General features: G+C 40.6%; 1 protein-coding gene across 2 annotated transcripts in view; it reads right to left on the minus strand.

Moving 5' to 3' along the window:
* Positions 1 to 631: 631 nt before the first annotated feature.
* Positions 632 to 26,001, minus strand: part of sec24b (SEC24 homolog B, COPII coat complex component) — a 39,528-nt gene continuing 14,158 nt past the window's right edge. For both annotated transcript variants that reach the window (XM_050043265.1, XM_050043264.1), the window contains 20 exons: positions 25,857 to 25,940; positions 24,366 to 24,529; positions 23,319 to 23,503; positions 23,013 to 23,115; positions 19,026 to 19,152; positions 18,757 to 18,866; positions 17,972 to 18,084; positions 17,254 to 17,372; positions 15,688 to 15,743; positions 15,363 to 15,569; positions 13,290 to 13,413; positions 12,006 to 12,164; positions 11,706 to 11,879; positions 11,377 to 11,487; positions 10,917 to 11,092; positions 8,600 to 8,737; positions 8,032 to 8,136; positions 6,302 to 6,394; positions 5,596 to 5,699; positions 632 to 1,683 (listed from right to left, as the gene is read on the minus strand). In XM_050043265.1, coding sequence (XP_049899222.1) covers positions 1,569 to 1,683; positions 5,596 to 5,699; positions 6,302 to 6,394; positions 8,032 to 8,136; positions 8,600 to 8,737; positions 10,917 to 11,092; positions 11,377 to 11,487; positions 11,706 to 11,879; positions 12,006 to 12,164; positions 13,290 to 13,413; positions 15,363 to 15,569; positions 15,688 to 15,743; positions 17,254 to 17,372; positions 17,972 to 18,084; positions 18,757 to 18,866; positions 19,026 to 19,152; positions 23,013 to 23,115; positions 23,319 to 23,503; positions 24,366 to 24,529; positions 25,857 to 25,940 — 2,567 coding nt within the window. In that variant the 3' untranslated portion in view covers positions 632 to 1,568. The remainder of the gene's footprint in view (positions 1,684 to 5,595; positions 5,700 to 6,301; positions 6,395 to 8,031; positions 8,137 to 8,599; positions 8,738 to 10,916; positions 11,093 to 11,376; positions 11,488 to 11,705; positions 11,880 to 12,005; positions 12,165 to 13,289; positions 13,414 to 15,362; positions 15,570 to 15,687; positions 15,744 to 17,253; positions 17,373 to 17,971; positions 18,085 to 18,756; positions 18,867 to 19,025; positions 19,153 to 23,012; positions 23,116 to 23,318; positions 23,504 to 24,365; positions 24,530 to 25,856; positions 25,941 to 26,001) is intronic.

Raw genomic sequence — 26,001 nt, forward strand, 5'->3', positions numbered from 1 at the left:
GTGGTTCACTTTTACACTGTGATCTGTAGCCTATAGTTCGGCTTTAGCTTCTAACTATCTTTGTCTTTTTAACCTGTTGTTGCTGCTGAGTCAGTTTGACATCCTGGATATATCCTTCAAACACAGACTGTAGACCCCTCTGTCTGCTTCTCTCTGGAATCACTCTCTCATTTTTCCACAAATATAACTCTGACAGCTTGTCGGACCGTCACAAAGGGGCGGGGCTGAGCGAAAGGTCAGTTTGTGGGGTGACATTTTCCTTCAAGCAGGCCTATGTTTTCAGTTATTTCAATGAGAAATACAGACCCACTTCTTCATTCAAATACCCGTGGATAAACCAATTTTTTATGAATTCAAATATTCTCCCTAGTTGAGGTTTTATGCTACTGTAAAATGTCATAAGATCTATTGAGATGTGAAGAGAGGGAGTGACGGATGATGTAAACATGTCGAAACATGAGAGCAATTAGTCAAAGTCCTGAAAAGTCACATGATGTCATCCTGTTTCAAAGATAAAAGGCTGTTTGTGCCGGCACACTGTGGGAACACTGGGAAACCGCTGAAAAATCAACATAATAAATCCTGTCATTTTTAATGTCACTGATGGCACCATGACATGAAACAAGCAGAGTTCTGTTTTTCTTCTTTATTTAATAAGCTGGTTCATAAATTATCGCACATAAAAGATTCTTTTTCAATAGTTACAAAGTGGATAGCAACTTCAGTTAGCGCCTGGAAAAAATAAAACAAATTAGAATAAGATTGTTGACAGTGTGGGGGAGGGGGAGTTTTTGAAGTTTGATCTCGACGAATCAGGAGTTCACACAGTGGAGGAGAGAAGAGGGAGCCAACAGGGGGGTTTTCAACATCCAACCACTGTCGAAGTATATTCCCGTTACGCAGACGGTCGTCGCCTGCGGTCAGAGGCTAGCAGCAAACAAAACGGTGACATGCGTTTCGTATTTCATGCCGAAAAACAACAGAAGGAATGCTTGTTTCTGTTCTCCAGTGTATTCAAAATAGTCTTGAAATAAAACCGAGGGAGTGTGTGGGGGGGAATAAATTATAAAATAATAATAAAAAAAAAAGACAGCACTAGCTACATGTCAGGCTCACAAAAACAAAATCGAACTAAAAACATGTTGAAGTGGCATCTTCTTGGCTCGACTTTCCCCTTCTGTTGTCAGGAGCGAAGGGTGTGACGAGAGGCTAAACGGGGGTTTGACAGTGGTTAAGAGGCAGCGAGGAGCGCGTTCAATGATTCATTTTGAAGTGGAACAAATCCCCGTTCTTCATTTATTTATCTCTGTAAATCTTTATTCCTTTTCTAAAACCGTCCTCTCCTTCTGATAATCAAATCCTGGCTGAGTGACGAGCCTGGAGGTTGGATTTGTTTAATAAGACTGTTTGGAGGAACGGGAGGAAACCCACCTCGCTAAAACTGGTCTGAAGGAGCGATGGGTGTCCGTCGTTTCTAACGCTAGTTTTCACTCTACGAGGCCGAAATCCTTTCTCACTCTGGTTCCAGGATTCTAGCGGCCAAAGTTTCTCTCTGGTTTGATGGGAGCCTACTTGGACATTTGCTGCTGAATGTGCTGCAGGAACTCGTGGTACGAAGAAGCCGACTCAGACCGATCCTCCACCAGCTGCTGGAAGAAAGAAGCTTTAACCGAAGCATCGTCCCTGCAGGAGAAAAAAGACAAAGAGGAGAGAGTCAGAGGGAGCTAGCCTGGCATCACCAGACCAAATTACAACATGACTTAGTCTTGAACCTTAGTTCATTTTCAGTTTCCAAAGGACGTTATCAACAGTCGTGGAACAAAATGTCTTTGGACACAATTGGACAGAGCTACAACCAATCAAAACTAAACGTGATGTAGCGCTGAACGACAGACCAATGTTAATGGACAACAACTTGCAGAGGTGAGCTGTGATGGTGTAGCATTAATATGTCTGTGAAGGAGTGTTGCCATTAGAATCTGAATACAGTACTTCAACAGAAAGTTCCACATTAGCTTGTTATCCATGCCCCAACAGTGCTCTTCTTTACTGAGCTAGGCTTATGTTCGCCCTCGTGTCTCCTCATATCCGGTATACCTTAAAACCAGTATACTGCTTCAGTCACAGCTTTTACGTGTTATTTAATTTTTAACTATTCAAACAACCTTTGTCTTTGGGGGCAAACTTCATGTTTCAGTTATAATGTAACTGCACCATGTCTCCGTACGACTGTCTAAAGAAATCTCATTCAACTCAACACAACATTTGTCATCTGTCAGAATGATGCAAACATCCTCAGCCCATTTGTCCTGACATCAGCCGCCCTCCCCGCGACATTGTGGTGTAAACATGCGGTGGAGCAACAATGCAGCGCCGCAGAGGAGGCGAGAGAGTAAACAGAAACAATGCATTCCCTGTGGAAGCCCTCGCCACCACTGTCAATCAGTGACCTCACTGCTTACTATGTGTTTACACTGGAAATATTTTTCTGTCAACCTCAGACTGAAAATGACTCCAGTGAAACACAAAACCAGCCACACCCTGTTTCTGTGTCGTGCCAGTCGAGAGCAGATCACTGGAAATGTGAGTAAGTTTTTCAGAAAGCAACAATAACTATGATGCCGTCAGCTTTTGTCTTGAACAGATGATCACAAACTCAGACGGTCGGTGACGTTTATGTGACAGCCACTTCCTACTGATGTGAACTGGACATCTAAGTGTAGGCAGCTAATTATTGGTTTCACACAGGTTAATCTTTTGGGAAATTTTGGTGGCCTGGTGGTTAAGATACAAACCACATAAAGTCGAGTAAAACTGCAGCTTCTTTAGTTTGATTCCAGGAATCTGTGTTGCATGTCACTCCTCTTTCTCTTCCTCATTTCCTGTCACCACCCTCCTCAAAATAAACTCAACCTGTTGACAAGTTTCTGATTAATAGTTCACGCTTCATTTTTTTTTTTTTTTTTTTAAAAGGGAAACATGTCACACTTCCTCAGAGCAGGGCTGCAGCTAATGAGTGTTTCAGTCGTCGATTAGTCTATTTATTATTTTCTCGATGAGTTGTTTGGTCAATAAAATGTTGGAAAATTATGAAAAATGTTGGATCAGTATTTCCCAAAGCTCAAGATGACATCCTCAATTGTCTTGTTTTGTCCACGACCCAAAGATATTCAGTTTACTGTCACAGAGGAGTAAAGAAACCAGAAAATATTCACATTTAAGAAGCTGGAATCAGAATTTTGACTTATTTTTTCTTTTAAAATTTACTCTAACCGATTAAACAATGCGTCCCCTGCACGCAATGATCACTGTGAGGGAATTAAAGTTGATCTTAAAGGATAGAGAAATTAGCTATTTTAGTTAATGTGATTGTTCCTAAAGCATTTTAGAAATTGTACCCACATCATATTTGTTCTTGTCCCGGACTTTGTATTCCATGTTAATCGGATACTGTGGTTTTTTTATTCATTTGTTGTGTGTGACAGTTGTATATGCTACCCTCTTGGCCAGGTCACTCTTGAAAAAGAGATTTCTCATCTCAATGAGGCTTTTACCTGGTTAAATAAAGGATATATATATAATGTCCCCTGTTGCAGCTCTACCCCAGAGCCAAGGATGCAGTCAAATTAGCTTGTTAAGTTAGCTTGAATAGGCAGTAGCAGAAATTAGCTTGTTATGTTAGCTTGAGTAGGTAGTAGCAGAAATTAGCTTATTACGTTAGCTTGAGTAGATAATAGTAGAAATTAGCTTGTTACAATTCTACAAATAGTCCAAAATGCAAATATATTACATTTGCAATGAGGTTAGGCAGAGAACAGCAGCAAATCGTCACATTTTGTAAACTAGAACCAGAGAATGGTGATTTTTTTTTCCTTTGTAAGTCTAGTTCCACCTATTGGCTGCATCCATGCCATCATAAAGGATTATGGGAGTATGAGGGCAGTGATGTTTACAACATTTGAAAGTGACGCATCTATTTTCTTATGTAAAAGAAGTATAAATGAGCCCTAAGGCCTTCCTGCCCCAGACACACCACTGCAGATGGCTCTTATCTCCGCTTTTGAATTTTTTCACTGCAAAATATATTTTCAGTTTTTCATATTTAGGTATTTTGGCATCGTAACTTGACAGCGATTCACTGAAAAACAAGTTGGTTTGAGACTCATTTTGGGTGCAGTGAAGAACAAAGTGAGCACTGTGTGGTGATTTTGGAGCTCCAAAAAGAAACAACAAATAACAACCTGAAGGTATTTCATATTTCCTTGTTCACGTGTTTACCCAGAAGATAAACTTTAGTGATCCCACGCAGGGAATACAGCAGCAGAAGAACTAAAGGTAATAAATACAAAGCTGCTTTTATCCTAATTGTACTCCTTTCTACTGAAACTCAATCTTTGAAACTGTGACACTACAATGTCGTCTGATGCTGGACCCTCCTGATTTTTGGCAGTTCGTAACATTCGCGATAGAGGAAGTGAAACTCAGTGTGCTGTTACAGTAAATTGAGGTCAACTTACAAAACATATGTCCAAATTTTGAACATTACAGGGGACCTGTTATGCTTTTCCTTATTTTCTGTCATATGTTTAATGGTAAAATGTCAGATATTCATGTTAAATGTGGACAAAGTTTCAAATAATGAGGTAAATGTATGTAAAAGTGATCACTGTGAGCAAAAACCTGAGGCTTAAGACCGTTCTTAACACTCTGTTCCCAACATGTTCTCCTACTTTGGCTACGAGATGACGTCAGATTGTGACATTACATACACTGCTACATGTAGCCACATGTTAACATCAGGGAAATCTTGGTTGCTGATGTTGTTAATTTCTCCCCGATTTCGCATCATTCTCCAGCTGGAACATGTCCAGTCGTGTGAAAGTGATGCTATTCTCATTCCCCAGCTGCAGAGACACCAGGATGTGGAAGACTCTGAAACACTGACCAGTCAGAGCCGACTGGGCTTTCTCTTAAGAGTGGCTTAAAGAGACAGACGCTAAAACGAACATTTCAGACAGAAGGTGAATACAGGTGTTCTAGCACAGATAGTATGAGGAAAATAAAGTTTTTTTGTTTTTTTTTAACAATTAAAGCATATAAAATGTTCTAGTGGACCTGAAACTGTCCCGCGCAAAGATAAAAATGTATTAAAGATACTTTTGGCAAGTAGCAGGAAAGCCATAACCTGCAAATGGTTGCAAGTTGATCCTCCAACATTGACCCAATAGCTGGGGATTATTAACGAAACATACTGTATGGAAAGACATTTATTTTGAGGCTTGAGATGTAAATATGTATAAAATATTGGGAGAAATGGATTGTGTATAACCACTGTTGAGAAAAATGACACTGTATGCCAGGATGTAAATGAAAAATGTGCTGTGATTTGACCTTGTAACACCCATGACCACCTAATGTTCCTAAATGTTCCAGTGGAAACCCAAAATGCAAGTATGAATCTGAAAATGAGATTTAAAGAACCAACAAAAATGGAGAAACAGCCTCTCAGACGTTCTTAAATGAAGCATGTGGATGGTAGACGTTGTGTGACTTAGTTAAAGTCAGATGGTAATCCAGATGTGTGGTGGTGCTTACTTGACGACGTGTATCATGGAGCTGAACGCTCTGTTGTCCTGCAGCCAGTCGAGGAACGCTCGCACTCTCTCAGACAGAGGAGTCTCCAGCTCAGGAATGTGACTCTGGGATTCATAGAGACGAGAAAGAGAGCAGAACCAGAACATCAACAACATTGTTTTCACTGCTGTAGGTTCACGTCTCGGCTACACAATAAGGTCAACAGAAATATGCCTGTGGTTTACAGTTTGGGGTTGGTAGGTGGCACTGGGATGCATCGACCCCCATCTAGAAAAATACAATAAGCAGCATAAACAAGTGCTGACGGATACTGTTTGTTCTGGATGTCCCCATCGCGCCCACGCTGTGGTAATGACAGAGCTTTCTAGGTAGCTGCACCAGCAAATTTTGTTTTGCTGCACGAGTTGTTTTCTTTTTTTACAACACAGAGAGAAATGCAGCGTTCTTTCATTGTGAAACAAATCTCTGACTAACAAATTGGGGAAATATGTACAATGCTGCATTGCATCATTCATGCAGTAACTGGGCGGTGGTGTGTAAAACAATACCACCATTTCCCCAATCGCAGTTATTCTCTGTTATTTCCTGACATGTTGGACATGGGTGAAATCTCCTCCTCAGTATAAATGCATCAACTTTCACCCACTTTTTAAAAGGATGGACATCTCATTTTGAAATGCTTGTATCCAGTTACAGTGTTACTGACCATGTTGGGGGGTATTGAAGCGAAGTTGGGGCAGCCCAGAACATCTCGGATGAACATCTCGTTGCAGCATTTGCCGATCCACAGATAAAACACCTGCACGGACAGAAACAGAGCAGCATCAGCGCAGAGTATCTGTATCGAGTATCTTTACCAACACAGACAAAATCAATAAAAACTATGCAAGTCCTGTAGTATGAAAGTAAAGTAGACGGGCAATACAATGAACACGGTTAGCCACCTGATTCTTATCATCCTGATCACGTCTTGGGGAAAACGATGAACACTATGACAACAGTAAGTCAGCCTACAATGAAGACAGTGTGTGTGTTTGTCACAGAAGCACTAAGCTAAGATTCCGCACTTTTTTGTACATTGTTTTATCTCAGTTGTCAAATTCTGTGAAACTGACGCCACAATGTAGGAAATTAACACATAATTCTTTTCTCCTTCAGTTACACAGACATGCTGATGTATCGTAGATAGTTTTGTATGAATGATGTATGATGTATGAAGTTTCACAGAATCTTAATACCATCACGGTAAGCAACACACCCTGATAGTATCATATCGTGAGTTACTCTCTGATTCCCACCCCTACTGACAGAAAGTCTAACATAAGAATTTTTTTTGGTCCACCAATATGTTCCCTCATGACAAGTTCGTGACTAGGCAAAAGTCTGACACAGACTGAATAAGAAATGATGGCGGTGCCCATAGTCGCAGCGACCCGGAGCTCTCCCTGCTTTAGCAGAATTAGAACTTAGAAACCCAGAGACTCTGGTTCTATCCTGGAGATTACACGCTCAGCGGTACGCACAATGAGCAACAGATCCAATGAGAGAAAAGGCAGGCGTGGATGTAAGAAGGAAAAGCGCTCTTTAACAGTAAACATGGCAAAGTGAGAAAGAAAGGATGAGACAGACAAAGATGTTGCTGGTGCTCCAACACAGCCAGAAACATAGACAACCCCATTGTTTGTTTGCATTCTTGTTCCTGATAGTCAGTCCCCGGCACCTCCTTGCCAGTGACATCAGGCATTGTGAAAGACATAAAGCTCTGACGAGTGGTCGTGGACCAACATATAGTCTGTCATTTGTCTTAGCCAAGTCACGGCAAGATTTCATGACTCTATAATCAAAATATCATGTAGTCTGAACCACTGGGGATTGTTTATTACAAGTTGAACACTCATATGAATATAGTTAGGGTGTAGCCCTCTTTGTAAGTTAAATATTGGGTTTTCAAGACCATTAAGAAACAGAGTAACACCTCATTTCTTTTTTCTGAAATATTTCTAATACCTACAGCTACCAACCAGGGATATAACTGTTCATAACTGAGATTGAGTGTCTTTAGATTAAATTATTTCTTGTCAGAAAATTAATCATTTAGTGTCTTCTCTGTACATTACTTCTGTCGGGGTTGAAAGTCCCCTTAAAGTAAATCATGTGACATTAAAATTCAACGCAAGGCTGCTGTTGTTAATGACACAATAAATATCCACACAAAGGCTAAACCACTCCTCCCCCAAGCCATCACTTTTCCTTTCTACATCCTTCCTGAAATGTTTTCAGGAGTGCACAATTCTCAACACTTGTTAAAGGAAACAAAACAATCAGACAGATTTATGGTACACAAAGAAAAAACCATCATCTCTGACATTCAGTGGAAAACCCTAAAAGAACTATGGCTCTGTCGAGTGTTAGCAATAAATAATAGTGAGAGCTTACGTTGCCACAGTCCATGAGGAAAGCTCCATCTCTGCTCACCCTCTCAGCAGACAGGTGGAGCAGATGAGGCTGGGGAACCACTGTGTCGTTCAGATGGAGCGCCCCCTGCAGGAGAGCCACAAATAATGCAATGAATTAGTTGGAGGACACTCCAGTTTGTTCCCAAGTGCAGTGAGCGTACAGAGCAGGAAGTTCAAGTGCAATAATTACATTAACTCTAGTGCAATAAATGAATTCTAGTGTTCTCATCTGCGGATGTTTGTTTGCTCAAGTTGGCTTCTTGTTGTGGATCAGAAGCAGTGCTCCTAATTTTATTGTTCACTGTACAAAGACAATAAAGTCTGTCTATATATAGAGTAGATTTATTATACTCCACACTCACAGCTCCAAAGGTCTACAGGTAAATTTGTTACTAGAAAACAGGTTTTCAATTTATATAAATAATAAATCTTCATTAATTATTAAAGACGATAAAAACTGTTAAGAAGTTTTTTTTGTCCCACACTTTTAAATAATAAATTAGCTCGTCACCCAAAAATAACCTGGCTCAGTCACGTCTGCGTCCTACCTGGTCAGACATGTTGTCCAGCCGGTAAAGGTCAGGATGAACCATTCGCATCAGCTGCTGCAGCGGCTGCGTCTTGAACTCACACATGGCGAAGACCCGCTCGTCCAGCCGCGTGCTGGTGCCTGTCCGCAAGGCTTTCTGCAAAGAAATGAAAATCTTTTTAAAGTGCTTTTTGATGCTGCTTCTCAGTCACTTCATGCTCAGGAGCTGCAGTACGACACAGTTTACTATAAGTTACTGATACTGCAGGTTCTGACTGTCGGACATAATAAAAGCTCAGTTCTCATTTACTGCCTCTGAATGGATTTTGTGATCAGCCACTGAAGGATTTAAACATCTGGTTCGGTTCAATCAAACTCAATTTCTTTGCCCCTTCAATGCGGTTCATTTGAGCAGGTGTGAACACAGCAATCACACTCACAACTGCACCAGAGTTCGTTTGTAACCGGACCGAGACCTTCTTGAAGAGGTTGTCTCGGTCCGGTTACAAACGAACTCTGGTGCAGTTCATTTGTGGTGAGAGGGTGTTCCGACCTGGATGTGAACCAACTGCAGTCACATGACACATTGTTTGGGTTAAACATGAGCATGTTACAGTCCTGGAGGATTATTAATGTGCACCTCCTCCTGTACTGCCTTAATATGCACATTCAGCACATCCAATGCATCAAAACATTGTTTTCTAGTTGGAGCCGCGCCTCGTTTTCAAACTGTATGGTTTGACTAAAATGAACAATGACAGCAATATAGTCCACGATGAGCAGCACTAAAATCAACCTGCGTAGTTGTCCCTCCATTGTGACATTAGAAAGTGTCACATTTATCTTGCAAGTGTACTCTTCTTCAACATTTGCTTTACTTCCTGGATTTTTCCCACATGGAAATTCTGACCAATCAAGAGCAGCTTTCTCGCACAAGGCATTTGATCTGGTCCTCTTGTAAATGCTGCCGTGAGAACACAAACCAACTCTAGGCAATTATACAACGTTGGAACAAAATTAGTCCCTGATTCAGACCAAAGGAGACGACTCTAGGTCTGAAAGCACCCTGAGACAGATAGGCAAATTCACAAAAGGATGGCACAGCTCCTGCAGCCATTAAACCTGCACAAATGAGACAAAAGAAACTGTGTAATTCTCAAAGCACCTGCTAATGGTAAAGTGCACCTCTAACTGTGCTGAAAGCATCACAGTATTATGGTATATGAGAGTATTTAGAAATCCTGACAGTATGATTTTCAGTACTGTCACATATACAGACACTCCACTCTCTATTAATTTTATTATATATTTTGCACATCACACATTGCACACTAGTACCATCATAGTACACCATGATGAAATTTTGGGAAGGTACAGAGGAATTATCAGCGTCTTCAGAGAAATGGTGGCAACTGAAGCACACTGACAGACTGCACCTTGTTGGTCAAGACCTGCAGCTCGAGGTTTTTTCAAGTCATATACATATTTGGACTTTTCATTTAGAAAACAGAAAGGTTTGTAGCATTTATGCTATCTGAAACGCAAAACTTTAAAGCTCTATTTATCTGCTCAGAACACAGAGAGGACCTTATAATTCTCAGGTGGCAATTTATACTTTGCCACATGGATAATTGCACACAACTGGAAAACTTATAGGCGTGTTTGAGCTGTAATATCATGAGCAGTAATATATGATACCTTATGTGAATTGGACCTTGAAACGGAGCAAACAGCAGATGCAAGTGATGTACAATTCGTGGTGCTATCAGCAGCTGAAGTGAATTACTCGGAGAGTTTTTATTTGACTGTTCAAGCACTTCAAAATACCGACTGAGTATCATTACAGTTTGATGAAGGTGGATTAAACTGTGACAGTAAACAGTCCTGATGACTCTGAGTTATTAATCATGACACAGTGTTTTAAATGTTTAGGGTGTAAACTGGTGTGGTCAAACCTGTGGGGGTATTTGTCTCAGATGACGCAGAGTGTGTGAGTGTCTGTGGACACACCCTGGATGTATGAAGGAACAAGTCCTGGGTGGATGAATACAGTCACTGAACATATAGAGAGTCTGTGTGACTGAAAACTCTGCATTTATTAGTGTGTGTGTGTGTATGTGTGTGTGTCTAGAGGGAGGGGTGGTGATGATGTAAAATCATGAGTAAGGTTGTGTAATACTGATGGAGGGGCGGATTACTGGGTGTTACTATGGAATGTGTGTGTGTTTCCTGTACGACCTCTGACAGTTTTGTATATCTGGGTCTCTATAGGTGTTTTTCATCGTATGTGTGTCTGAAGCTAAAAAATTAATGTGTGTGTGTACTGACAGCCACACCTGTTTGAGCAGAGCAAGGATGTAAACGGGGAAGAGGCACATGGAAGCAGGGAGGACGAGGCCCGACTGCTGCAGGTTGGACACGTTGCTCTTGTAGGCGCTCACCAGGTCCACCACCGCATTCGTCAGGGCGTCACGAGCGTCTGACAGGTTGGACGTTATCGACCGGTCGATAGCTGAAATATGGAAAAATATAAGATTAGATTATAGAGTTTTACAGCAAACAGCACAACATGTTAGTGTGTTTCTGAAAAGGCGGTGAAACACTTGCGTCATGAGGACAAACTATTTTATGTTTCTACAAATTTAGTTACATTTCTATCTGCCAGGAGAATTTTTCTGCTCTACCGATTCTCATTATGCTCCATTAATCCCTGTAGTATTTATTTACACATGGACAAAAAGTTAGAGTAATGAATTTAAGAAGAATATGACAGCTAAGGGTTTATGCGACACTCACCCATGTCAGCTAGCAGACACGTGATGGCCTGAACATCAGCTCCAGCATACACATCACTCAGCTGGTTGACCACCGGTAGACACAGAGTGTGCACCCGGATTCGCCTTTTTCCTGTCAGAAGAAAGGGATGAGAAATCGCAAGGGTCACGTGTGAACATTTGTAAAAAACATTTATTAATCCAATGAAATTATACGTCACGTCACAATCCCACAACTCCTGGTCTAATGGGATCTGATACTGGCCACATTTAGAAAATAAAACCTCGCCAAACATCTGAATTGAGCACTGATGCATGCAGTGTGAAGGTAGCCTTAATGTGTGTGCGTACCTTTACTGGAGGTGTAGAGCAGAGCAGCCTGGAAGCAGGCCAGAGACGAGTCCGCCAGAGAGTCTTCAATAGACATCTGGACAGCAAAGGCAGAGTCTGGGTTCACATTGGCCAGGGACAGCAGGTCGGTGGAGCGCACAAAGAAGTTACCGTGGAATGTGTGGATGGATAAACCTGAAGGCAGGAAGAGGACGGAAAATGTAGAGACAACACTTGAAAATGGAGCTTCTTTGTGTGTGTGTGTGTGTGTGTGTGTGTGTGTGTGTGTGTGTGCGTGTGTGAGTCCAGGCACTCAGTTACCTTTAGTGCATCGTATTCTCATGACCGCCTCGAAGCCGATCTTCCTGGTGAGGTAGCGCTCCAGATCTTTCTGGAACTTCTCCAGTTGAGCCGGGTTGTGGATGTAATGGAAGGAGGGGTAATAAAAGATGCTGCCCGCTGAATATTTGGAGATACATGCTGAGGAAGAAGAGGAGGAAGAAAAGTATAATTCAATATTCAAGGACTACAAGCTGTTTTCTCTCATGCTCCAAGAAAAGTCCCAAAATAAAATCCTCAGTTAATTTTAGCATGTTAATGTTAGCATTAGGATTAAATGGAATACTCTGGTAAATTTATTTTTGAGTATGAAATTCTCATTTTCTGTGGGCTTGAAATGTGGCTCTGAAAAGTTTCTATCCTGTGTTCTCTGAGAAGTGAAGCTGCAGTAAACTTGGACGATGCATTCTGCAGTCTGCCTGAGGATGTGGGAGCACAAGTGTTGAAATCTTTAAATGTAAACTTAAATCCTACCTATTCAGCCAGGCCTTTTACTAAGAATGGTTTATAGACACGTTATTTTATTCACTCACTTTTTGTATCTATGTTCTAAATTTCTACTCCTTTTTTATGCTATTTGATTTTTATTTTATTCTATTCTTTTCATGCCTAGTGATGAATGACTAGGTGACCTGACAGGAAACTGTTGGACAGATCAAGGCCCATGTTCATGCTGCTGGATGGTAAGGTTTATGGCTCTATTCACGGTTCTATTCTTATTGTAATTCATTTATATTATCGTTATTTATATCATTTATCTTTTATATTTATTTCTCATTTATATTTATTCACATTTTTTTTAATCAATTTTTTTTTCATCCCTCTTATTAATTTGTTTAGTTTTGTCTTTTAAACCTATTCTATCTAGTTTTTGTCTCGCTTTTTATTTTAATTATTGTTGTCTATTTTATTGTTTTTAATATTTCTTATAATTCATAATAATTTTAATTCATTTATTTATTTCATTGTCATAATTTTTATTCTTGCTTTGTCGTTTTAATGTATTTTTACTGATTCTACAATCTAGTTTTTATTTCACACTGTTTTACTACCATTACTATTACAATAGTTCATGCATTGGCCTTAAATTGTTCAACTGTTTTTGACTTTTTTGTTATTTTTACGCTTTACAACTGTTCTGTCTTGTTATCGGCTTGTCAATCATCTTTGAAGCACTAAAACTGCATTTACCTGTATAAAAGGTGCTATATCAATAAGTTTGATCAATTGATTGAGGTTGAGACTGAAATGTTGGTGTGTTCTTACCCAGCGAGGCGAGGTCAGCGTACTGGGAGCTGAGCAGGAACAGATCCACCCCGATTTGTTGCCCTGAGCAGTCCAGTGCAAGTTTCTTATAGAAGTCTGTGGCTGGGCCGAGGTGCTGAACTCCCTGGAAACATAAAGACTGATTACAGAGAGAAATCCTCCTGTTCCACTCTGTCGAGGAAGAAATCATCACCAACAGCTTTGGGGAGTTTTCCCCTAAAGCCTCCTGTGACATTAGATACACATGTGTCATATTTGTATTGATTAACGTGTCTGCTAAATGATGTTTGATATGAAACAGATGCAGACTGAGTCAAGATTATGTTTTCTTTCATTTCCGTTTTATCTGTCAGCCCCGAATCCTCATGATGGCACAGAAAACAGAGAGGTCAAAGCAAAAAAAATCACTTTCCCTGAGAGCGTCCCACATCTGTTCTTAGTTTGCATAATTCATGATGTTTGGACGCCACTGCTGAAACTTCTTGGCAGTTTATTCAGATCAGAAATAGAACACAGATGATGCAGATCAATATATCACAGTTTTGGGAGAACGAAAACACCAAGGTTAGCTCAGCATCCATCATGAGTGCTCCTGCTCTACAGTGAAACGTGAGATCCAATTATGAAGTTGTGGCTGGTCATAAAAGTGAGTTGTGGCAGGAGTATAAAAACAACACAGCACTGCCAAGACAATAAGTATAAATCCACACAGCGGGGGGCTGAGAAGAGCCGCTCTCCTGCTGTATTCCATCTGTCATATGGTTTGGTTCAGGCTGCATAAATCACAGGGAACTAGGAAACACCAATATTTAGAGGTCGTGTTCTGGGTCATTGTATCAAACCAGTGCCTTTTGTTGTTCCTCAAACAATCAGCGTTGAGATTTCTATGAAAACAATTAAATGCCGAATTTAATAATAAATATAATAAAATATCGCTTTCTAGTCATCCGACCACTCAAAGCGCTTTTTCACACTATGAGCAACATTCACACACATTCACACACTGGTGGCCAAAGCTACCATACAAGGTGCCACCTACTGCTCAGTTTTTAACACACTCACACACCAATGGAAGCATCATCAGGAGCAATTTGGGGTTCAGTATCTTTCAGTATCTATCTTGGGGATTGAACCACTGATCTTCTGATTAGTGGATGACCTGCTCTACCCCCTTGAGCACTGACAACAGAGTGGAAAAAATTTAATTTTCCCTCTAGGATTAATAAATAAATAAATGTTCACAGTAAAATGTTTGACTGTACATTTACAGGAAGTTAGTGGCTACTTGTTGCTTTACTCTCACAGTAAATTACTGTCCTTTTTACAGTAAATTGTTGAAAACTGACAGCTGTATACTGTGATCTCACAGTAGTTATGCCTGCCTGAAGTATACTTCTGTAAATTACTATTACTTATATTTACCTGCATGAATTTCACAAATAAAAACTGAATTTGGTTAAATCTCACAGTAAAAGCCTGTGAGGTGATAATAATGTAATTTACTGTGAAATATTACATACTGTAACTTCCTGGAAATCATTTGCAACGTACACATTTATTGATGTCCTCTTAGTTCACTTCATCCCCGTTACCCTCACCTAAAACCCTTGCAAAATAATGGTGAATTCCACAAGTGACAGGAAGTTCTAGGAGGCTGTGTTATATCACTGTCATGAAGATGACAACTCAAAGAGAAGTAAATTCCTCGCATTTCTAATGTGTCATTTTTGATGTTTTATAAAATTGACCGTGGGGACAAGCACACCACGTCAACACTGTTACCAAATTTAAAAAATAAAACTAAAGAATTGTTTACTTTTCACATTATCATTGATATTTTTAAGAGAATAACCTTTTAACTGATCTAAGAAAGTGACCCTGTGACCTTTTTTGGCTTGAAATATTCCAAAAATGTAATTGGCTGGTAAAATGGTGAAAAAAATGGAGGTAAAAATCTAAAAACATGCTAAATAGCAGCAGCAACAGAAACTCAAACTTTACCACATCAAAAAAGAAATACATTAAAACTGTGATTAAGTGCTTACAAAACCATAAACACCCTCTCATTCATACCTTAGTGCTGGAGCGCTGGTTGGGGTCTTCCCTCGACTGCAGTGAACCGACACCCAGCGTCGGCAGCTGGGTCTGAAACACCGAGACGCGGCCCCCAGTGGGCGACATCAGCTTGAAGGCGGCTTGTAACGCCGGGCCGAGGGCGCTGTGGGTCTCCCTGCTCTGGCTGAACATGCCAGGCAGCGACGTCAGCAGGTCCTTCACCAGCTGGAGGAGGGAAGGAGGGAGAAATGAAACTGAGAGAGGGGACTGAGGAAATAATGAGAGAATAATGTGGAAAGGTGTTACTGTAGCTGTTGATGTTTCCATAAAAAAAAGGTTGTACCTCTTTGCTTTCCTTCAGGTTCACCATTAGACTGTCATGAGACGGGATGAAGATGTCTGGAAGTAACAAAAAACAGATGTCCGGATCACAGCAAAAATATTTATGGCAATTTATCACAAGACAAGCAGCATTATAGAATTTAATTTTTTTTACATTATTGTAAAGATGTGGATAGGGTTTTACTTTAAATCAACGACATCTTTAAAATAATTACAGACATCATTAGGTGAGGGATAAATCATGAAAATTTGTAATTCATCCTTTGTCTAAATTAAAAAAAATCAGTGTAAATCATCCTGTCTCTTCATGACCTACATGAATAACTTGCTCAGCTATATGTGAGTCGGCTCTTAATTACCAGGCTACATTCCAATGTGTTAGTAAATAACAGGAAATGGACAGGGATACATGTCTCTGTGCCCTTGCACAATTTGTGCACGTCGGAGGTCCTGGTGGGACGCGGCTGTGAAAGTCAGATGCTGCAGCTAATCATTAGCATACAGAGGGCGGGTGTGTCATCAAACATGTGAAGTTTGGAGCAGATCGGACCATGTCCCTTGGAGTTACAAACCACTTCCTGTTTCATGATGAAACATGGAAATTTAATGCGTCGCCATGGTCACATGGTTCGATGAAAACTCAAGCTTTTGGCAACTTTCATGTCAAGTCTTTAGATGGTACAGATAAAATTTGAACACGATCCGATCAAATTTCTAGGAGGAGTTTGTTAAAGTACAACCCCTGGAAACAGACAAAAATGCACAAAAACTGCACAGTAAATTCAAAATGGCTGACTTCCTGTAGGGTTTAGGGTATAGCGCCAAGAGACTTTTTTGTACGTCAAGTTTTGTACACCTAAGTTAAGCCAGCTTCAGGGGCTACTTCATTGAAATTTAGTAAGGGGCACTACCGAATTTTTCTTTGCAACTGAGCACAAGAACCAAAAAGAAATCTAATTTATCATTTTATGTTCTGATGTTTGTGCAAAGTGCCATGAGTTATTAAGCATCATCCCTAAAAAAATGAGATTCATTTGGGAGAAAAATAATAATTCCTCTAGTTTCAACAGGGTGTAAAAATGTAGATATGAAGACTTTCATTCTGAGTTAGAATTCTGCTGTACTGAAATGGTACTCACTATAACTTTTAAAACTATGTAAAACCTTTGTGCATCCAAGAAGCACTCCATCCTTTTGACTACTTTACTATTATCATTAATCATTTACTCGATAAGCTTTCATATCTTTTCTCAGCACCATTTGTTATGATTCTCATTTAATTAGCTCTCAACACACACTTTTTAAGACCTTTTTATACCACTATCAATGAAATTTAAGACAAAACTTCTGATGGAAATACACACTAAAAGTTAAAATATTCTCTTTCCAAGTAGAACACACTGATGTCGGTGTAAAATGAACAGTATGGTAAAATGACACTGATAATTTAACAAAGCAGACTGATTGCGTGATCCTCAGTGTATATCGTAAACAGCTGCCCCCAACTATTAATGGCTAAAAAACAAGCACATACAATCTTAAGTCTGATTTCAGTGAGCAGACGTACCGTCTATGTCCGACACCACCAGCATCTGTGGCTGGGACAGTCCCTCCTGGAGGTTATAGAAGTGGATGGTGTTGTCAAAGGTGAGAAAGCCCACCCTGGTGCGTGTATCCCCGGGCAACCTGGAGCACAAAACAACCCTTTGTCAGAACAGGTTAAGGTGGATATAGGGTTGCAGCAGCATTTTAAGATATACAATGATATGAAAGTTGACAGTTATCATACTGTGTATTTGCTTATCTAAGATAATGCAAAAAGAAATGCAGCTGGATGGAGAATCTCACATTTATTTTAGTTATTTCCCAAAGGGAGACTTTCTGCACATGCGTCCATTAAAGAAATACTTTCAAGTTTCTATTATACTTACAAATCATTTTTACAACCAAAAATAACCTTTAGTTTCATTCCTTTAAGGGTCATTGTGCCTCATAATAATAATAATTGTTTAAGCCTGTGATGCTGTGAAATTTTCTGAGATGGTTATCGTAGCGTGAACATCATACACCGTTGCAACTCTGGGTGGAACCCCCCCAAAAAACGTTTCCAGAGAACTGGATGTGACAGCCGCTTGTAACCATCTGCTTATTTTCAAAAAACTATATCAATAAATACTGATAATAAGTTTGTTATGGTTAATAATTTAGATAAGATTTAGAGCAAGTGATAAACTCATAAGGCAGCCAGATTTATACGTTTATTGCACTGCATTATCAACACTCACTTATCAAGGTTCTCGAGAAGTGATTCACAGAAGTACTTCAGGTAGCCTGCTTCCACAGCATTGTGAGACACATCGAGGACAAACAGGTAGGCAGCTGGCTGAGGGGGCCGCAACTGAGCACACAAGAGGTGAAACAAACACACACGATTAGTGGGGATGGAGTGACTTTGATAGTCTTAAAACAGCTGATAGTCAGAAAACGATGTTACAGGTCTAAAATTTTGAGTCTAGTTAAGTGTCCCTCTCTTTTATGTTAAAGTTCACACAGTAGGAACAGCCCTGCCTCCAGATGTGCTGCACCGAGACAAGACTGCCCTCTAGTGGACACACACTCACACTACATGAACATTCAAAAGTCCACAAGAACAACCGAAAGTTTCGGACACCTGCTGAAATATGTCGATACTGAAACAATGCCACAGCAAAAACCAAAATCATCAGGAAATAATTTGACTAAACAGAAAACTAGAAAACACTCAGCAGAGCGCAGACATCCGCCAACGAGGTGTACTGAGTCATTTGTGTTCAGGTTACTTTGGTGCACTAATGTAGTGTGCAGACTAATGATCCTGGGTTTGAGATTCATCACCATGAAGTGTCAGACTTACAGTTAATGTGCTTTCATACTCAATAAAACTGTAGCTGTTTTTTTATTACATGTAGGTGTGTGTTTTTAACAAAGAATCAGTACATTTATAGCGATAACTGGATTATTGTAAATTACATACATCATTCCCTTCTTTCTAGGTACAGTATACAGTACAACACAAGAAGAGACAGCTCACCATGTAGTCTGAGGAGGCGATGAACTCCACCGTGGCGTTTTGGACCTCTGGTCTCTTATGGGGCTCGCCATACGACCTGGTGACTGGGTTGTACATAAACTCATCTGGAACTAAACAAGAAGATGACAGAGAGTGAGTGTGACATGTGCAAAACTATGTGGGACACAAATGAACAATGGAATAATTATAGGGCTGGATACAGAAAATAGGACAGATGTCAGCAAAGGAAATCAATAACATTATTTTCTGACTCATGACTGGACTCATACCATCATTGACCCGATAACAGAGGTTGCACTTCCACCTGCGCTGGTCCAGGAAGGTGACAAAGGGATTGATGTAGGTGCGACAGGAGCGACAGCGCACTATCGTGTTCGACGTGATCACCGGTAACTGCTGCAGAGGGAGAAAGAAAAAAGACAGGGTGGGGGGAAACAGAGTAAATACTGAGGGGACATACAAATGTGTCTTATGAGCTGAACAATTTACATTTTGTGCTTCTTTTCAAGTTTAGTCTCAATCGTGACCTTTCTGAAAACATTCCTCTGCTCGGGCCTCGAGAGACGACTGAAGTGAAGCTTTGTTTCTGCTTCTTGGGGAATGTGGTTGAATGAATCTGTGGAACTGTGAGCTTTGTTTTCTCTCTCTGTCTCTTTTGTTTCTGTGACTGTGTTCTCAAGGACGTCTGCGAATGTTCCAGGGTCACCTGAGACTTTTATACTTTTTTCCCTTATAATAGAAGTCATTGTTATAACTCCTCTTATGAAGGCACACTATGATAATGGTGATTCTCAGTGTTGGATAAATTGTGATATTTCCATCTCAAAGCCATAAGGGCCATGACACACCAGGCCAGGGCACCAGTGAGCGTCTGTTGCCCTACACTTCACAGTGTGCCCCACCAAATCAACATGTTAAATTGGCATCAGTGCCAGCAGAGTCCATCGGTGAAGAGAAACATAAGTGAGGACAGCAAACACACGACTGAAGCCAAGAGAGCATGAGATCAAAACAAACTTGTTATATTAGGGAAGATTTTTTATTTACAAACTGAGCTCTTCGGCAGAAACTGTTCTTTACAATCTATGTCACCGTTTGCTGGCGTAAAGTAAATATAATTTGTTCTTTCAACATCAGGTTGTGTTGTTAATGAGCTAACATGCTAACTAGCATCTTGAATCCGTCCTGTCGGTGTTTCTGTTTTCCTTTTTGAATGATAAATACAGAATACCACTGTCTGCTGGTGTGGAGTTATTTCCTCTCAAGCAGGCCCAGAGTGTAGGCGCTAGTTGGCCGTTGGCTGTGTTCTTTGTAGTGTGTTCAAGTGCATTCTCGGAACCCATCGGCTGTATTCGGCATCTGACTTCCGGCAGACGACGATACAGCCTCTGGGGGCAGTGTCCCGCCTCGTTAGTTCACCGCACGGACCGTTTAACCTGGCAACAACTGCAGCCGGCTCAAACGTGATTGGTCAATATCATGCAGACTACAAACAGCCTACAACTGGAAACCAGGGCTCTTCCGCTTTTCTTCCAGAGGCAAGATCTCCCGGGTTTGCCTACAGACTCTACATTCACTGAATGTAGAGTCTGTTGATAGAGACTTGTTCAAGTGCAACTCTTTGGCTGAGACACAGGCAATGTAAGGTGATGCAACAGTCGGCATCCGTCGCCACTAGGTATTTTTATGTCGGTTTGGTTTGTCTGGGCCTCAACATTTAGGCTTTATCTCCCCAGAAGCAAAAGGTATTGACAGATATTTAATGGGTACATTGCTGGCAGCAGGGAAAAAGCTCTGACTAGAAGATGATGCCCTAAATAACTGGATAGATGTGACAATAGAGAGTTACATGATTTAAAAAAGGTTACTTTGAAAATGGGTGCAATCAGAGCTTGTGATTGTTGGTCATCTTGATGGACAGGCTCATAAAAATTCCATCATAACCTCCTATTACCCGCCATTTTAATTTGACTTTTTTTTAATGAAATTACATATTTAATAGTATTTAATTGTTATTCTTTTAATAATTAATATACAGAACAAGCTTATTAAGCACTGTTGAGGACATGGAGAGAAAAGATGAGCAAAGACACTGATCATGCAAACAAACTTCAACACTCGAGACATTTTACAACAGTATGTAGTGATAAAGCAACCAGTGAGATGGCCGCAGCCAGCTAGATAACAAGGTTGTGCACTCAAAATCAAAAGACAAGACTGGACAATAGCTAATAAATATGCACACACCACCAACTGGACAGGGATGTGAATATGGGAAAAATTCGGTTAGTGTAACCTCTGGTTGCAACTAGTCAAACGTCTGAGCCCTGAGTTTCTTAAGATAAAAAGGTGAAGGAGCATCCGTATTTATTTTTTCCTTGACTGTATTCTCTTCCATGTGCAAATATATCACTGCAATATACAGTAAATGCAACTTTGTGACGCCAAACTGCTACAAGCTCTTTTTAAAGATCTTTTGTTGGCTTCTTTGCCTTTATTTGCTAGATCATGTTAGGCTACCGGTTGGAATCGAACCTGCAGCCCCAGCAGTGATGACTTAGCCTCTGTACATGGGGTGCCTGCTCTAATGGATAAGCTACTGGGGGGGCAGGCTACAAGCATTTTTATTCATTCATTCATTCATTTATTTTTTCCCTGTACCCCTCTCTCTCAGAGTGTGTCTAGTTATTTTATGGCTCTTTTTTCATAACTATTCCTTGAAAATTAGAAGAAATACACATTGAATCAATCTAAATGGAAACAAGGCTGAGATACAATATTTTTGGTACAAGATACTCTTACTGTTTTTATTCTTGGCTTTGAAAATGTACAATTTTTTAGTATGCCAGACAGCTGCACTGTGTATTGTTACATAAACTATTTATTCTCTGAGAAAAAACAGACTTGACAGTGAGGTTGTCCGGCACAGATTATGAATTGGTTGTAAACAAAGCACATTTGTTTTGGAGCTAAAGCAAAGCATATTCATAGCTGTTTTTGTTTTTAATAAATAATCAGTGAGGGCAGGATTTAGAGGTGAACGGTGGGACTGTAGAGAACAAATGTCTGTTTTATAATTCAAACACAAATTATCACAAAGCACAGAGTTGTGTGGTGTGAAATTGGCGAGTGGTGTAGTGTGAAGTGAGTGTGAAACCTGCGGCGTTACAGTCGTCCACTAAGGAAGAAGTAGCTACTGAGCAGCTGAGCCTGAGCCACCAAAACATCCACTAGTCCATAGGAGACTGTGGATGCACAGTTTGGTAGTTTCATTGTTTTGAATCTGTTTAACTACATGAATATACATCGAGGTAAAATCATATTTTATTCAGAGAGTCCCCTGTAAATGAACTTCTCGAGCCTCTCAAAACTTTTCCCGTCATTGCTGCTGCTTGAGTAAACAAAGTTTTTCAGCCACAACTTCCTACTCGTTTGTCACGTGGTATCAGGGCATATCTGTTCTCCGTCACTTCATAACTTCTGAGAACCACATCAGCTGCCTAACACCTCTATAAATAAACTCATCTATCGTCCTGCACCTCATCATCATTCTCCTCCTGCTGCCCGTCCTGCTGTCACTGCAGCTGCTCCTCACAAAGAGCAGACTCATAACTTGTTTAGTTTGTTACGAGTGGACCAGTCTAACATGATATAAGTGATGTACTCTTTCTTCAGTCTTCAGTTAGTGAAATAGTACTCGATAAACCGACATAAATCGTATCAGAATCTTTATTTACTACTGTGCAGGGATCCCTCTCTCTGGGAAGAATCCTTCGCTGCACAAGTTGGGATGTGTTTTTTCTTTCACTAAATAAATCACAATGGTTTGTTTAGTAAAAGTAGAACAAGGAGGACAAGTAAAGAGGACGGCAGCCTGCAGTGAGTGTCTTTTGTTAAAGTGTGTTGGGGCAGTACTATCACACTACTATCCCCCAAAACAACGGGACAAAACTTGACAAATTCTTCACTTTAAAGCAGCAACAGCAATAATAAAACCCCAAGCTTTCACATGATAAAATAAATGTTGTTGTTAAAGATTTTTTCCCCTCAATCAGACAATATTTGCCTCAAAATCTTTACTACTCCAAACTAATGGCCAAAACACACCAGAAAAAACAATGGACAATACCATAGTCACATGAACTATTTGATTTTTTTCAAGTTAATAACTAATTGAGTATTCGAAAATCATTGCCCATCCCTTGTATCTTCCAGTGTGTGTTGAGTTTTGTGAGGGTTTAGACATCAGATCGTACCTGTAAGTCTCTGAAGGGGTGGAGGAGGAGGCCCAGAGGGAGCCTGGCCTTGTTGAGAAGAGCCTGGGTCTGTGGGATGCTGGACAGGGTACACCTGAATGTCCTGATCAGCAGAGAAACACAAGGAGAGAGGAGGTGCATTGAGTAACACATCAACAGTTTAGACAATGACACAGTGAAGAGATTCAAAGATGTAGAGGATTTGAAAAAGACATAAGTCAAAAGACTTCTTTCAAATAACAGAGGATTGAAATATGAGCAAAAATAGTATGTGTCTGTAGTTAAACCCTCCTTCACTTTACTTACTGTGGACTACAGTTGACTTTCTTCAGGTCGGGGCTGAGGTTGGGTTCGGGGGCTTCAAGCGGCCTGGGGGGCAGCAGGTTCCTCTCCTGCAGCAGGTTGACCGGCCTCAAGGCCTCCACCTCCAGCTCTGGCACCCCGCTCAGCCCACCCAGGGCTGCAGACAGCTGGGACAGATTTGGGAATGGCTGCAGAGGAGGGAGAGAGACATAACTACTTTTTAATCCTGTGATAAATCAGAGCTGTCGTCAGTATGACCACCGACAAACATATATGGCTCTTGTTGCTAAATGCTCCACGATGTTCTCCAGCTAGTCTCTAACTGTGTCTGTTTGCTGTGAGGCGCTGAGCAGGTAGTCTACAGTGGATTCATCAAAGCTTTCTTATTGAAAACAGCTGAAAACAAACAACCACTGTCCTATTTCCAGCTTCGCCGCCCCCCCGGAATTAACTGCATTTTTCGCCCACTCACTTAGCTCCTTTTCTCTGCTCCTATGGCAGCTCAACTCCTCTCCTTACTGTGGAAGTATAAAAAGAACTCTGTTGCTGTCTCATGTGTGAGACAAGTCTCGAGGTCCAGAAATATTACGAGCTAGATGACCCACAATCCAGTCTTTATAAAGACCATAGCCAAAAACATAATACCTGGAGAGTCATAGCTCTGGAGATCGCAGATTTGAAAATTTAGGAGTGATTCGAAATTCAGATATCTTAAACCAGGCTGGTAAAAACACTTTTCATTTGCAAGTTATAAATAAAGGCATCAACAATAACAAAAACAACTAGAGCACTCGGAGAGCGCAGACCTCCGCCAAGCAACTCGGATTTCCAGTCATTTTATTATTTTATCCACTTCGCTTCAACCGATCACCACCAAAATTATATCATCTGTTCCTTGTCCCATTATCAACCTTTCCTGAACATTTCATCAAAATCCGTTCACAACTTTTAGAGTTATTTTGCAGACAAATAGACAAACGCCGGCGAAAACATGACCTCCTTGGTGGAGGTAACAAAAAACATTTCTCTTTATTAAAGCTGTGGCCTCACCTGGGAGTACTGCTGGTAGCCTGACTGGCCGTATGGGTCATGAGAGGGCGAAGAGTCAGTGTGGGAGGCCAGTCCCTGCCGATACCCTGGCTGCATGCTGGGGTAACCATAGCTCCCATAGGGTGCAGCCTGGTTGGTCATATTGTTGGAGGGCGGCAGGGAATCTGGACAAGAGAGTTCACGGTTAAAGAAATGTGACATATTTTTGGAGGACAGGTGATTGTCAGTGTTTTAACCTGATTAAAGGTCAGCGTGGCTGTACAGTGCATTTTGGAGATATGATATTTAAGTGGTAAATGTGTGTGTGTCTGTTTGTGTGTGTGTGTGTGTGTGACCCATTTTCATCACAGGCTTTTACATAAATTGAGAAGTGCATCTCATCATCCTTCACTGCAAAAAAATATCACCTCTCTCATCTCTACTACTTTAACTTACTCCAACGTGTTTTGAAAAATGTGGAAAATATATATATATATATTTTTTTTTTTTTTGTAACTAACACAGTGTGCTAGATGCAACATGATATATTTTCTCATCTTGTTTAAATTCTTATAATACGGCACTAGAGTATTTCTTTGGGAGATGTTGCTTATATTTACACTATCGATATATGGCTGTATGGAATTTTATTAAACATAACGGCAGTGTCATTTACTGCAGCAACTTTCTGAAATTACAAAAAAAACAAAAACTAGTAAGCAGTAGGACTGCCCCCTGATAGCTGACCAAACATTAGTCAAACAGATATTATTGGTCGCTTAGTCGCAGAAAAAACACACACACAAACAAAAAAAAAACCCATGAAACTCTATCAGGAGCTGCGCCTTGTCAAAGTAAATCAAAACCTGTATGACTGGACCATGTGGGAATTTAATTTGAAAGGACAGACACAGGAAGTGTCCACGCTCAGCAGTCAGACAGGAGTCAGGTTAATTTCCAGGGCTGGTACCTGCGGTTATTCCACAGGCTAGTTAATAACATGTCGGGCAGGAAATCCAAAGTGTGGGATCATTTTGAGAAGGTGAAGGACGAACCCAAGGTGATATGTAAACTCATCTTCATTGGTCGACTACAAACATGACGTATCATCTGAAACATGGAAGTAGCTACATGCCCATTAGCCCACAGCGTCATTAACAGGCGGCTCGCTCAGTGTGTGACGTGCACTTGTAGATGAAATATAGGCCTATATTAATGAAGGTTCATTAGTACGGTTTTGTATTTCTCTGTAATGTAGCACAGTGTTAACAATGTTACTGATACTATTCTTTCTCACACCTTCAACTCAAACCACCAAAATATATCATTTAATATTAAATTAATATCGTAAACGTGCAGGCGACTAGTCGACTAATGGCCCTAAATGATGACTATTGGTCGACTAGGAAAATTCTTAGTCGGGGGCAGCCCTGGTAAGCAGTTCTGTAATGGGATATTTTGCTGTGTATGCCTATTATTTAGATGAACAGCATGTTTGTGATCAAAACATACCTGGATAGCTGCCCCCTTCAAGGGAATCATAGCTGTTGGGCACCGGAGAGGCACTGCCAGTCGAGGAAGAGGAAGTGTCACCGCCTGAGAGAGGCAGACAGAAAGAGTGAAACACAGAAAGGGTTAAAAACTGAAATAAAAAGCA

This window comes from Epinephelus moara, chromosome 4 (assembly GCF_006386435.1).
Source record: "Epinephelus moara isolate mb chromosome 4, YSFRI_EMoa_1.0, whole genome shotgun sequence".
Taxonomy (NCBI): domain Eukaryota; kingdom Metazoa; phylum Chordata; class Actinopteri; order Perciformes; family Serranidae; genus Epinephelus; species Epinephelus moara.